Here is a 15,472-nt window from a genome sequence, read left to right on the forward strand (position 1 = left end):
TATTCTTTCATTTAATTACAATAATGACTTATATAGTAATGTATTTGTCTTACTGTTATAATCTAACTCTAAAAGTGAAAAATAATTATTGGTCGATTTTGCCCACCCATGTATGAACAGTGATGTAGAAAGAGATGGGGGTGGGAAAATGCCACATACACACACAGGTGCCAACCGGCCTTTGTTAATCTTCTGATCGTACCTCAAAAACCCCCGTTGCGTCCATGCCCTTTAAGTGGAATCGTAATGTGGAAAAATGCCGTTTTTTCCCAGGCAGTGTAAAGGGGGTTTTACTCACAAGTGTAAGTAACCATTTTCTTAGGCCTCTGATACTACCTAAAATCGACTTAATTCTCCACTTCTGCCTCGGTTGCGTTTATGCTGAACCATGACGCTGAAAAATTAGTGTTAAAAAGGGTTTTGCATACCTCCGGTCCTCCAAATGGCTTCATTCTACTCCCCCATTCAGCAGAGTGTGCCTTTTTTTTTATAGAACGGAAACATTTTGTCTGCTTTTCCAGGCGGTGCAAAAATGGCATGTCACTATTCGTACATCCGACCGCACCTTCCGCCCCACCCAAAAGCTAATGCCGAGGTCATGTTTGGTGTTTGGGGAATGTCAGGGTCATTATAAGACCTGGTATTGCCACCTGCCAAAATGTTGACATCCACATTCCCAGCCGGTTTCAAATGGATGTGAAGAGACTGGAGCCAAGTCAATATACAGTTGTGCTCATAAGTTTAAGTTAAGTTTACATATCGTGGCAGAATTTGCGAAATATGGCAATTCGGGGGAAATATGAGCGAACACCTTGTGATTGTGAAATGCTATTTAAGAATCATGTTGTTGTTTTTTGAATAAATCATGTTTTGATGGTACACATTTGCCAGTGTATGTAAACTTACAAGCAAAACTATAACACATCATCAGATGCATCATCGTCTGTTACGACTTCAACTAAAGTCTTTGATTTTAGGAGCTCCTCCACAGCCACTGCATTTGACAGCATTAAAAAAAAAATTCTATTTGCATAATACCTCAAACGTTAGCTAAATAATCTGCAGCCACAAAACTCATTTTAATCCTCGCCCTCCCCGTATAAACTTTGTGATGGAAAATGCAGGAAAGTCTCACAGACACTTGCGAGGATGACAGCTGTCATTATGGAATTCCGATAAAAATAGCTGCCGACCACGCGCCAGTCAAAAGCGCCCACTAGCCCCACGTGAACATGATCCCATCCACACTCCAGGACTGGCTTTGCTCAGCCTCTGCCAACAAGCCATTATTAGCCACTCTACAACCTTTCTTCGAGACCTGAACGAATTTAAATGAGTTGTTTCTCTCACGGCCTCACCACTTGACTTTTTTGTGGTTTTTGCTTTGGAAATTTAGATTTTCTGCATCACCACCACTGAATTTCTCACTAAAAGTGCACATTTGTTGTTTTTACAAAGCCAGCGAAAAGATTACTACCTCGATACCACCACTTTGGCTAAAGTTGAAACAATACGGTCCTTCCCATTATGGGTGTGGATCATTAGTTTTTTCCCCCATTTTCATTTCAATCGGAATGAAAATGTGACTGGCCAATTTTTTTCGTTTTCAATCTAATCTAAATGTATGTGGAATTTTGCCAAAAGGCAATGAAACAAACTTTACTGGCTGGTTGTGTTTCTGCAGATGCACCTTACCACTTTCACACAGCAAAATATTTTCCAACAAACACAAATAGCAAATGTGGTCGAGATCAGTCCTTGAGTGACAAATGGTCCCATTAGAGAGCCACGGTGACATTGGCACCGTTGTGGTATTAATAGTAGCGTCTGGTGCCAAAGATAGTGAAGCGGCGATTATTTTTGCATTAATATCAATGACAGGTGGCCAAGTGCAATCTGTGCTAATAAAAAGTGAGAATGTGACGCTCGGGAATGCCACCAGGATAGCGTTGAGTCCAGGCTGCACAGTCCCAGCAGCAAAGCAGGCAGTCTTAAACCATCCAAATTGAATGTTTGGTCATATCGGACACACATCAAGTACGTTTTGTTTGTATGTGGACATGCTATGGGTGCACAAATCCACTACTTCCTGAACTCAATTCCACTTCTTCATTTCCTGTCTTTCATGATTGGACAAATTGATTAATCCAGGTGTGCCTGACCTCAGTAACCATGACGACAATGGCCAGACACACCTGGATTAATCAGTTTGTCCACTCATGAAAGACAGGAAACAAGGGAATGGCATTAAATTCAGGAAGTCAATAATGGTGTTTTAGAATAAAATATAAACTGTTTTCGTATAAAATACTGTGAATGGTGTCTATGTATTAAGTTCATGTTGAAACTAAAGTAAAATATTAACCTTTATGTAATGTTTTAATATTTTAAGCATGATAAACCATAATTTAGAATACCTGTGCGCAGATACGTTGCTCCAAAAATTTTTTTGCATAAAGTATCAAATATTTTAGTGCTTGAATAAAATTTAATTATTCATGAATAAACTTTTCTCAGAATTACCGGTAGGTACGGCAAAAATATGTTCCTGTTGGGTATAAAATAAAAACAAGAAATTAAGCTTCAATTGTAGAATCACAGGACAAAATATGAGGAACGGTTTCTAATATTTTACTTTTGTTTTTGTTTTTTACAGTTTTTATTGTTTTAAAACATCATATTAGAAATTCAGTCCTCGAGGGCCGGAGTCCTGCAGGTTTCCCTTCCCCAACACAGCTGATATATGATCAGCTCATCAGCAAGCTCTGCATAAGTCTGTTAATGATCCTGTTCATTGGAATCAGCTTGTGTTGGAGCAGGGAAACATACAAAACCTGCAGGACTCCATCTTTGGACACCACTGATCTAAGAGTTTATACTATATGTACCGGTACACTAAAGACATGGCCAATTTCTCTTTTGTTGTTTGTTCAGGTCACTTTAAAATGTGCAGTTTTACATTTTTTTAACTAGTTTTTAAAAAATCATTATTTAGAGCAAAAGATTTTAATATAAAATACAAACGTTCTTTTTTTTTTATATATATATATTAAAAAAAAATTACAATATATTAAAATTGTGGTATTAATAATTTTTAATCAAATATATTGCTTTTTTGTGTATTTAAGGGAATTAAATATTTTTTTATTTTCAAGTTTCTTTTCTCTGTGAAATATTACCACTGTTTGCTGAACACTAACATCTGAATAATTCACCACTGTAAATTAACACTTCCGTGAGGTATGAGATGATTCATTATGTGACCTCACCTGTGACCTCTTAAATTATGTTTCTCCACTTAAATGAACGGAAATGTAATTAATCGTATTATTACGGTTCCGGCCTTTCTCTGGGGAAAAAAAAAAAAATACAAAATAAAACTTTGTAACGCGTTTTTAATAATAATGATGACAATAATATTAATAATGCACATTTCAAAGACATTTGTTATAATATGAAAAATAGCACTACAATATTATAGTTTATACGAAAAATTTAATAATGAAAATTAAATAGGATATAAAGAATGAACGGTTTGCCACATTTTTTGCTTCAATTCAGTGGACACTGCACTGCTGCTTCTGGTGCGCGTGCCTTGGCCATCTGGGAGCAGTAGAATTCAGCCATAAGGATATACAATACATGGACCTGGTCAAAACTCCTCAATGGGCCATTGTACAATTAGTCATTCTTTGCAGAGGATAAAGAATATATGCTTGTGAGTATTGTCATGTCCGTCTGTTACAATTTCTAACTACTTTTAAGGATTATAAAACCGCTACTATCCGAACCGCTATTTCTTCAGACATCTTTAAATTAAAAAAAAACAAAAAAACATTATCGCTATCTTGACTTGTTTTCCGCTCTATTTGTCTTCCATGAATGCCTCCTTTTCTTTGGCTATCATTCCAGCACAAAAGGAGTTATAAATAGAGCGGCCGACATCTTATCGCTGTAAGAAGTGTCCTACATCACATGCACCGAGCTCATAGTACGAAGTAGCGAAGGTGGCCTCGGGCGTGTGCACATAATGCACGCAAGCCTTTTTCAATTTAGCTCTTAGAGGCTAAGATGCGATGCCTCCGTTTTGTGCAAAGCTTGCTGAAATAGGACATTGATGGCCCGGCTAGCCGCTAGCACATCCACGTCAACACAATGTTCGACAACATAGGATAGCATTTTTATAGGTTGATGATGTCATAATATTTTACTGTATTGAAGCTCAAGAGTTTGAGTGCGTGTTTTTGTGGACCATGCGTGGTCCTGCCTGATAAACGAAACGAGGGCGGCCCACGTTTGGCACGGTGACAACGCATATCAGCACCCTTGGGGCGGCGGTGTGTGAGTGTTTTATGACAAGGACATAACCTTCTGGTATGTGCGCGTGCATGTGAGCGCATGATGATTTAACAAGAGCAGTCAAACTCATCCTGGCCTAAATCCCTTTAAACGAGGAGGGGGGGCGGAGGGTATTAACTCTCACACATGCACGTTCAGGTTTAGGTTACATGTAGTCCAGTTGACTACTACGCTGACTAATCCAAGGCCTGCAGTAGCCTAGTTGGGCGAACGGTCACATGGGACGGCGCTACCGTTAACTTTTAGCTACATTTGTTTATTTTTGTTTTCATGCGTATAGCTCGCTTATAGGAAAGGTGTAAGGTGTCCTCACATGGATATTTATTAGGACCCGAGCTAAACGTCACAATCCTGGCTAATATTAACTCATTCACTGCCATTGACGGCTATAGACGTCAAAAATTCATTTGAACTATATTAGTTTTAACATTTTTTCCCAATTTTGTTAACAAGAGTTTGAAAATCTAGAATTTTTTATTGTATTAAAACAAATGTAAAAATTGGGATTAATCGTGAGTTAACTAGTGAAGTCATGCGAGTAAATACGATTAAAAATTGTTATCGACTGACGCCCCTAATTTTTAATAATCTTTTCTTTAAAAAACAAAACAAAAAAAAGTTTATTTACATTTTTTTAAAGAAAAGATTATTACAAATTTGGGGCATCAGGCGATTATTTTTTTAACTCATTCACTGCCTTTGACTGCTATAGATGTAAAAAATTCATTTTAACTATATTAGTTTCAAAAAATGTTCCACTTTTGTTAACAAGAGTATGAAAACCTAGAATTTTTTTACTGTGCATTTATAACATATAAAATTTGTGATTAATCGATTAATTACACTTTTAAAAATGTAATCGTCTGACGCCCCTCATTTTTTATAATCTTAATTTTTTTATTAGGGGCTTTAGGTGATTAGAATTTTTAATTGTAATTAATCGCATGACTAGTTAACTCACGATTAATTACAAATTTTACATCTGTTCTAAATGTACCCCAAAAAAATTCTAGGTTTTCATACTCTTGATAACAAAAAGGGGGAAAAATGTTAAATAGAAATAGTTCAAATTAATTTTTTAAGTCTATAGCCGTCAATGGCAGCGAATGAGTTAAGAACGTCGACGTCTTCTGCTTAGCCCTGCTTGCAACTCTGATCTGCCCTTTGTTTCCCGTCGAACCTTCACAATTCTGCTAGCTCCCTCCCGCCCGCAACCTCAGCTAACCTTTGCAAGCCCTCCTGGCTAGCTCCCTCACCAAAAAGTCTCACCGTGGCGTACACGTGTGGCGTCCAAGCGATGTCATTATGTCGGGAATCCCCCGCTAGCTCTTCTTTTCTTAACCCCTCTTCACCAGGATGGCCTTTGAGTCAGCGTGAATCTCACCCAGCCATGCGTGAGCGTGTTACACAATCATGCTAATACGGCCTGGCAGCGTCAATGGACTGAGGGTTTGTTGTGTTTACAATGGAGCGGAAATATAGCAGAAATCCATCTGACTCATTGAGACATTTTCAGCAGTAAAAAGTTGATATTTTGTCCAGAATGAATTTGAGAGCTTCATTATTTTTCTTGTACAATTAATAACTTTACATGACATCACCAATCACGGCTCACCTGTTTTTTGGGTTTGGTCAGCAAACTGAGCCATGATTGGTCGTTACCTACTTCTTCAGCACAGGTGACAAGTGGAAAAATTTGTATTTCAAGGTATTAATTGTACATGAAAATTAAAAAGTTACCAAATTAATTCTGTGTGAAAATTGTAATTCTGTGAAAAAATATCAGTTGAAGTCGTAACAGGATAAAATCATATTTTGAAAATAAGTCAATGCATTTTTTTTTTATAGAAGTAGCCTATATTTTCATGCTAAAGTAATATTCCATTTTTATATATATATTTTATATTTGAGTCTTATATTTTCAACGAAAAGTAGTATTTTTTTTAACATCGTAAGTTGTAGTACCAATCCAAGGTATCTGTACTAGTGTATCGGCCGCCGTCTGACATTGAGTAATTTTATGTAGCTTTGCATGCGTTTCCATTCCCAGCAACATAGATTGCACAGTAAGCAAACATACTCAGTAATGTTAAAAATAGTTTCGTAGTAATAATAAATAATAGATTTTATTTGTAATACACATTACAAAAACAGTAGTAACAAAAACATTGCTCGTAATATCTTTTTGCTTTAACTTTGTGAACATTTTTGCCAACATGTTAAAAAAACAAGCAGGGGAAGCACGTTTTGCTACATTAACGGCTGCTCTTTGTCATTGAACATATTGCAAAAAAAGTTTTTTTGTTTTTTTTTCAAAGCATAAGCCTTTTAGAGTCTTGGCCAAGACTTTGACTCATGAAAGCAAGAACGGGGGAACGACGGGGCAAAAAATGCTGCATTGCGCTTTGTTTTAAGGCTAAAAGGGTTTGGACGGAGCAGAGCGTGGCGAACAAGTAAGGCAGCATGGAGTGTGTCACACAACAAAAGACAAAAATGCACTCTTCCAGCCTATAAATAAAAACACACGTGCACAAAATCTGCATAATCATGGTAAATCCACACAAAATAGCTCAATTGAAATCTGTGATTTCCTTTTTAGCACAGTGAGCCAGCTTGAAGGTAGAAAGGTTGTGGTTGTTCAGTCCAGTTTTTAAACTTCTCGTTCAAAAATAAAATCATAATAATAATAATGATGTTATCTTCACAGCAACAGAGAAGAGGAAGACCAAAAGGGGCAATTAACCCGCTTTCACAGACACTCATCAAAATGGCTGAATCCGAGCCACTTAATTGAATAACTTCACAAGTTGGGTTAAATTGACCTAAGATTGGGTTATTTTTATCCCAAAATAAATATTTAAAAAAGGCATTAAAAACACTGGCTTTTCGGCGGTGTGAAAGGGGCAAAAGATGATCCTAATTGGGTATGAAAGGTGTGCGCGGTCAGTATCTGGGTGGGATGACCACCACGGGGTCTCCCTCCTGAGGACGCCACATGAGCATCTGGGCGTCGTTGGCGTTGGGCTTGACCATGGCGTTGGGCGGGATGCTCTCGTTCTCGCCCAGGACCTGCGGCTGCTCCTGGGCCGCGGGCTCCAGGAGGATGGCCCGCTGACCCAGGGGCTTTCCCGGGTCCACGCGGATGCGCAGGCGCATCTTCCAGCGCACCGTCTGCATGACCACCGTCTCGGCCGTGGCCCGGTTGATGGCCACCAGCCAGGTGGTGAAGCTCTGGTCGCGGCGGATGGCGGTGAGCTCGGCCACGTTGCTGTCGCTGACCGGCACGCCCCAGGTGATGCTGGGTTTGAAGTTGTCGTTCATGCTGACGGTGAACTTGCTGTCCCTCCGCGTGGGGCCCACGATGGTGTACGTCTCCGTGGTGTTTCCGTACCAGGGGTAGTTGACGCCGTCCGAGTCACTGATGGCCTGGATGCTGCCGTTGCGGAGGTCGGGGAGCTCCCAACTCGACCTGGAAGACGGACGGAACCAGGTAAAGTCACTTTGCGAACTTGAATACAAGACGGATTGGCTAAAAGATCCCAATTAGTGGGATTGCATGTTAGCTGTGATGGGTTATCACCATGGAAAGTGCAAAATTAAGTTTGAAGTGATGGAATTGGAAGTGTTAATGGAAGAGAAAAAACATACTGTTAGCTTAACTCATTCACTGCCATTGACGATTAAAGACGTCAAAAATGAATTTGAACTATTAGTTTCACATTTTTTCCACTTTTGTTAAGAGTATGAACAATGTTATTGTATATTTAGAACAGATATAAAATTTGTGAAGTCGTGATTAATTACAATTAAAAATTATAATCACCTAAAGCCCCTAATTAACAAAAGAAAAGATTATAAAAAATGAGGGGCGTCAGACGATAACATTTTTTTTATTGTAATTAATCGATTCATCACAAATTTTATATCTGTTATAAATGCACAATAAAACAATTCTAGGTTTTCATACTCTTAACAAAAGTGGAAAAAAATGTGAAACGAATATAGTTCAAATGAATTTTTGCTTAGTTTTAGTTAGCTGCAGTATTAGTAAAAAAAAAAAACACCATGGTAAAATTAGAAAAGTAACACATTTTTTTACCTAATGTTGCCGGCTGAGTTAAATGGAAAAAGCAGGCAAGCCGAGCCATTGGAGCCAAAAGTCAAGCATGAAAAATGATTGCCGAGGAGCAACGTCATTTGACGGTGCTTTTCTATTGGCTGCTGCTAGATGACGTCATTTCTGCGTGACCCACTTTCAAACGTCCTTATTCCGGTTCATATTAAAAATGTATCTGTTTACAATCATACCGAAAGGCTCATGCATTACATTAATTACCAAAGATGAAAATGAAGGACATGTTCACTATAATTATAAAATTTAGTTTCGGTTTGTTTTCGTTTTTTTAAAAAGCTTCTCTTTTTTTTTCAATAACGAAATTGTTTATTAAATTTTAGTTTTCGTTAACTCAAATAACCTTGACGGTAACCGGAAAATGAACTTCTAGCAAGCCTGTTGCTATGTTTGAACAGTGAGCTAAAAATCAGCTTTTCGATATTCAGTTTGAAACCTGGTACAGCACAACTGAAAATATGCTCGGGAGGAGGCTAATATCAATTGTCACAGTGCGTTGAAATGGCCCAAACACAAAGAAAAGCAAAGTTCAAGGGGGTTCTGTCACTGTTGATTAATTAAAATGCATGACTCCTTCTTGTGACTGTCTCCAATTATTCCAAAGCTCCAAAATAGTGTTGCTCAACTGACGATACGTCGCGATGTTCGTCTCGAACCTTTGGTATATTTGGCACCACATCAATACCAAAAAAAAAACGGGTACCTATAATTATTTCTGTTTTATAGACTCTGTGTTCATCCATCAAAATTAAATGGCTAACTGTCAATACCATTTGAACTCTGTTGCAAAACAGCAGCACCTACAGAGCCAAGTAATTAATATCAATTTATGTAAATTGATGGCTCCGACATTGTTTCGTATTGTTCCAAGTGTGTTTAATAGCCCAATACACTCATCAGTATTTTTCCTGAATAGTCATTTGTGCAATTTGGAACAACATTTTTTAACCATTTTCATAATTTAATAGTCGAAAAATACAGCTATTCTCTTGTAATGTTCTTTTTAAATAAAGGCCTCCCTTTAAGAGTTGCCTGTCCTTATTTGCAGTTAATATACCAGTGACACTGTTTAATAATAATAATCCAAAAATGCATGAAGGGGGGAAAAAAAGCAGCGAAGAGATGCGTGAGCATCAGCCACATGACTTCCTGCCCGCCTCACGTCCACGTTTGTGCCGCGGGGCCACATTATCACGTCAGGCATGACAATTGCTCGCGTGTGTGTGATCGTCACTGCCCGTGCGCATATGAAAACTCGTTTAATCCTCTCCAACACATGCCGCCAAAATAAATACAGCGCGTTCTCCGCCCCCCTTCGTATGAATTCTGCCTTGGAGATATGAGCAAACGCATTGAATTTGTTGTGAATTCAGATTCCAGAGTCAAATTAATTTGAACTGGAGTGATCCACCAAATCCGGTGTGAAACTCAAGAAGCCTGTCATGTTTCAATATCTGTGTCTTGTTTCAACTCATTTGCCTACACGAGGCTTCAACAACAAAAAATTCACAAAAAGGGGAGTTGCCTCTGCAAACATTGCAAAGAAAGAAAGAGGATGTGTACATTGCAGACAGCGTCTATATATATAGTGTATTTCTGTCTATAGAGCGAGTATCTGTTACATCCGTGTATGTTACATACTAATACTTAAGTCGCTATGACTTTCTGCAGCTGGTTTTGTCATTATTTTTAGAACTATTATTACAAATGTTTTCAACCTGCAGTAGGTTGGAGTAAAGTCTTATTTTTCTAGGAAAATGTAATATTACATGCGGGGGGGGGGGGGGGGGTAATTTTACAGGAATAAAGTCAAAATATTGCAATAAAATTTCTAGTGTGAGTAAAAAGTAGCATATTTTTCAGTTGTGTTTTTTTTGTTTTGTTTTTTATACGGTTAATATTACCTAGGGTGGGAATCTTTGAATGTCTCACGATTCGATTACGATTTTTGGGTGTGCGATTCGGGCCATAATCGATTTTTGATGCAGAATGATTTGATTGACACTGATTTTTGCTTCAATCTATAGATGTGCAAGGAATTGTAATTATCTGCTCCAGTCTGACTCGCTAATGCTAATTAGCGCGCTACTCGCGGCACTTTTATCACTCAGAACGGCTCCACACTGCAAAAAAACAACTTTTATTGGAATAACTTGATCGTGACTTTTTCCTTCTACTCTCTAATGTGGCTACAACTTAACAGTATATTAGACCGCGTGGAACCACACTGCCCCTCAGTGGCCAAACCGGGTACAACATGAACAGCGCTCCAAATAAAGGCACAAACAGACAAAGGCAAGACACTATAAAATAATTTAAATAAAATCGATTTTGGGACATTTAAAATCGATTCTGATTCATACTAAATGAGAATCGTGATTCTTATGAGAATCTATTTTTTGGCACACCCCTACTATTTACAAGTTAAATGTTGTCTATTCTGGGTGTAATCCTATACTCGACCACTAGATGGTGCAACACAAGTTACTCTGATATGGTGTAAATTTTAAAGAAGACCTCAAACCCGGAAGTCATCCTCTGTAATCCTGTTTTCAAACTCTACTGATAATGGCAGTTGATTCATTTTATAATACTGTATACATATTTGGGCAATGTTAATGATTTATATTGTGAAATAAGTTAGATTGAAAAAAAAGATTGTTTAAACACAGAGGGATTGACACTTACTGTACCATACAATATGTTTGTGTTATCTCAATCAATCATATATGTTTAATTAAATGTTTTTGTGTTGAGTGTTTCAAGACTTATGTTTGCGGCCTGCAGCATGTACCGGAAACATCTCAAATTTAGCAACACTGACTGTGCTTTTGTAAAGCAGCTCTTCTCTGGCCGCAGCCATGTTGTGCAAGAAGTGTCAAGCCGCTAAAATAAAAATTTAAAAAGTCTCACGCACAAAAAACAAAAAAATCATCCTGAACAATAAACTTAAATTTAGCAATAAAAGTGATCACTATAACGAGCAACAAAACAAATTAATTCATTTGCAATTGGAGGATAATTAGTTTTGACACGTGCATCTCGTGTGTGTGTGTGTGTGTTTTGCGTGGGAGGAACGTGCGTCTCTAATCTTGGACGTGCAGCGCTTCGCTGGGCCTGATGCGAAGCGTGAAGATAAAAAAAGAAAAGAAAAAAGCATATTCTCATTTCTCAGCCCACTTGTGGTCGCCCCATTCAGGATGTCGCATTTGTTCCTCACTTTCAAGAGAGCACAAAATGGCTTCTACAACACCAATGAGCGCGTTTTAGTGGCCCTCACTGCAAGCACATAAGTGATCCTTGTATAGTGATCATTTGTCATGCACATGTAATAATTACTGTCTATTTCCAATGTGGTTTTTGAGAGTCGCACAATGACTCTGGAGCATGTTCTTGTGGAATTAAATTAATAAACAAAACAAAAAAGAATAAAAAAAATACAATTGTGGATGTTCTTGTTCGCAGGAATGTTTCAAGCTTCATCTTGAGCATTATTACCACTGTGTCATAAAAACATACATTTATGACATTGACCGTTTCAAGAGTCGCGCAATGACCACTGCTCTCCTTGCTTAAACATATGCTAGTGAATCGAAGATCAATTTTAGCACACCGAATTTGACCCGAAACAGCCACAAAAGTACATTTTTGATTTTTTATTATTTTTTTGCTCACTTTAAGAAAAGTACAATTCAATTTTGGGATATCTGTAATGCTGTTGAAAGCTAGGGCCCAAACAGTATGGACATTCATAAGACTGAATAAGATCGCCACTGCCACCTACTGTAGTGGATGTACAATTACACTTTGTTCTCGTACGGCAAAATAATAATAATAATGTTCTGTTGAGACACTTGTCAGGCCCATTATTTTAGAAGAACTAAGTTGACGAAATGAGGATGTGAAATTGCACGAGTCGGCGTAAATGCTGCTGGTGTGCTATTGGGAAAAAAAAAATTAAAATCGATTTTTTGGGCACTTTTTATGCAGTACATCATTGCGTAACTTTGTGCAAAAATGTTGCTGGTCCCATGATGAAACTGCAAACATTTTTGTTAATTTTACCCTAGCCTCGTTTACAAATGCTAAAATGTTTGTCATATTCTAACAAAGTTGTTCCCAGCGCTCTAAACATCTTAACTCATTCACTGCCATTGACGGCTATAGACGTCAAAAATTAATTTGTACTATTTCTATTAGTTTAACATTTGTTTCCCCACTTTTATTAACAAGGGTATGAAAACCTAGAAAAACATTTATTGTACATTTAGAACAGATATAAAATGTGTGATTAATTGTGAGTTAACTATTAAAGTCATGCGATTAATTACAATTAAAAAATTTAATTGCCTGCCGCCCCTAATTTTTAACAATATTTTCTTTAAAAAAAAAAAGATTTAAAAGTCTCGGTTTTCATACTCTTGTTAACAAAAGTGGAACAAAATATTAAACTTATAGAAATAGTTCAAATTAATTTTTGACGTTTATAGGCGTCAATGGCAGTGAATGCGTTTTAATGACCAACATTAAAGTACAACAGTCTAAGTGTTCATGAAAAATAATACTAATCGAGTCACTGTAACATTATTATGCATAGTTGAACTCTAAAACAAAATGTAGTGAACGGGTACTAAAAAGTTAAATACAACTGAACTGGACTGTCATTCTTTGAAGTACCACTAGAGTGAGCTCGAGTACCCCAATTTGAGCATCGATGAACCTGTCGCAGTTGGTCACAATTAATTCTGTACTCCAGGATGATAGCTGGCTAGATTTTTGGATACTCACATCCCTTTGCTGCCATAGGTGTTATAAAACTCCATGTGGTTGCAGGCTTGGATCCATCCGACGGTCCACGTCTCGTTGGCGGCCACCGGCGGCACCAGCACCAGGGCCTGGGCTCGGAAGTACGGCGTGCGGTAGCGCAGAATGACGGCGGACGACTCGTCAATGCTGGTCGGGTTCGAGTCGATGGACGCGTTCACCTGCAGCACCGCCACGCCGTCCCGGAAGGTTTTGGGCTTGCACGCGATGCTCTGGAGGCAGCCCATGGCGCTCGCATCCGGGAGCCACTCGACGACGGTCCACAAAACGATCCACGGGAGCGCCTGCGTAGGGGGGAGACGCATCGGGACGGCGGCACAAGTCACCGGCCGCAGGGTCGGAGATGGTAGAAGGTATCGGGAAAAACTTTTCCAACGCTTGCGCTCACGTTGCGTGGGAGTTAAATGCAGGTTACAACTAGAATAATAATCATCAATTTGGCGTCAATTTTAAGGAAAGAAAAAAAAGTCTTCAAATCTGCAGCTGCCGGTTGGTGTCCTTTTAATCCTCACTTGGTTCAGTCAACTCATGAAATGCAAAAAAAAATACAAATGAAGCGTACCTTTTCTCATGTATGATGCTGATAACGTTGAAATATCATTCCGTCCATGCTACTCATTTCCAACGCAGAAAGAATAAGAATTAGAAGCAACAACAGCAGCTGCGCGTTCGCGACCAACACTCGCATCATCCACCTTGGCACCTATTTCAATCTATCTTCCAACAATTGCTAATTAAATGTCCACGGTGGGAGCTGTCACCGAGCTGGAAAGAAGACGAATTTGAGGAAGAGGCGTTTGGGTCCGAGTCGTCGCAGCGCGGCGGCTTGAGCAGGTTCACCGGCTCGTTGGTCTCCCACTACTCAGCCAAGCCAGTCGCTGCCAAACGACTTTATAATGAGCTTTTTCACGTCACTTCCGGGTGTGAGTGCGGGGCACGCTGGGAAACGTAGGCACAAGCAAGCGCTTACCGTCACGGACGCTTTATTTGATGTTTTTCTTGTAAGGGGACCCCCAAATTCTCATAAAATTACAAACAAAATATATCTAGTCGATGTAGACCGCAACTCTTGTAAAAGTACTCCACTTTTCCTGTCTTGTTTTAAAACTTTAAACTAAGTAGAAACGTGTCTCCTATAGGGTAATTCGTTGTTGTTTTTTCATGTAACGTCGACGTTTTATTCACATAAAAAAAAATATTACTCTATATGTATTATTTTGGTCTCATAAAAACCTACAATTTTATTTTCATATTAGAACGCAACTTATTTTGATTTCATTCGAATAGAACTGCCCCCTTTTCCTTAAAAAATATATATTTAAAACTTGTTTTCAGTAATATTAAATATTTTTTGTAATATTACAACTTTAGTAAATGTATTGTTTTCTCCGTAATATCACTTTATTCTCATGAAATTATTACTTCAATTAGTTTTTTTAATATGGTTAACTAAACTTATTACTATTAACTTTATTTCTTACAAAATTTGAGTGTTTATTTTTTTTCGTACATAAATACTTTTCACACTATTTACTGAAATTGTAACCGCATTTACCCCTAGATTTTTTCTTCTGCCACTTTATTTTCGTAAAATACATATTTTATTTTCATTGAATTATTACGTTTTTATTTTTACACTACTTTTTTTCTTATAACATTTTATACTACAATTATAACTTTTTTGCTTATCTTATTTCGACTTTATTAAAAAAATATATGTATTTTTGACAGCTATCATAAAAAATGTTTATCGTACTTTTTTCATGAACTACTTTGACTATAGCTTAAAAATGGAAAAAAAATTCTCAAAGTATATATTTTTTTACCTGTAACACAACCACCTTATTCTTATAAGATTATAACGTTTTAGCTGCAATGTGCCCGCTTTAATCGCATGTAATTACAACGTGATATATATTGTGACTTATTGTTGTAACAATACAATTTAATTCTTGTAATTATTTCATTATCATATATAAAACTTATAACGTTAATGTGACTTAAAAAAAAATAAAAACAAGCTAGCAGATGTGTAATGAACAGAGTTCCTTGAGTTTCTTTCTGCTTAGTAGTCGCTTGTTGCTAGGCAGAGTGCACAAGTTGCCATCATATCTGCTCCATTGGCTAATGACAAACTAGACAACCCTTTTTGTTTGT

The 15,472-nt window shown here is 37.8% G+C and overlaps 1 protein-coding gene across 2 annotated transcripts; it reads right to left on the reverse strand.

The window, feature by feature from the left end:
• Positions 1 to 6,458: 6,458 nt before the first annotated feature.
• fam78ab (family with sequence similarity 78 member Ab) lies at positions 6,459 to 14,189 on the reverse strand. 2 transcript variants are annotated; one of them, XM_086097594.1, is made up of 3 exons: positions 13,878 to 14,189; positions 13,280 to 13,599; positions 6,459 to 7,828 (listed from the first exon to the last, which is right to left on the reverse strand). In XM_086097594.1, exons 2-3 carry the CDS (start codon positions 13,540 to 13,542, stop codon positions 7,303 to 7,305), a joined length of 789 nt encoding a protein of 262 aa, XP_085953720.1. In that variant the 5' UTR covers positions 13,543 to 13,599; positions 13,878 to 14,189; the 3' UTR covers positions 6,459 to 7,302. The 2 variants fall into 2 exon arrangements, with proteins under 2 accessions (XP_085953720.1, XP_085953719.1); XM_086097593.1 differs by having other exon boundaries at positions 13,280 to 13,732.
• Positions 14,190 to 15,472: the final 1,283 nt, after the last annotated feature.

This window comes from Leptonotus elevatus, chromosome 15 (assembly GCF_054856555.1).
Source record: "Leptonotus elevatus isolate MCC_2025b chromosome 15, RoL_Lele_1.0, whole genome shotgun sequence".
Classification (NCBI taxonomy): Eukaryota; Metazoa; Chordata; class Actinopteri; order Syngnathiformes; family Syngnathidae; genus Leptonotus; species Leptonotus elevatus.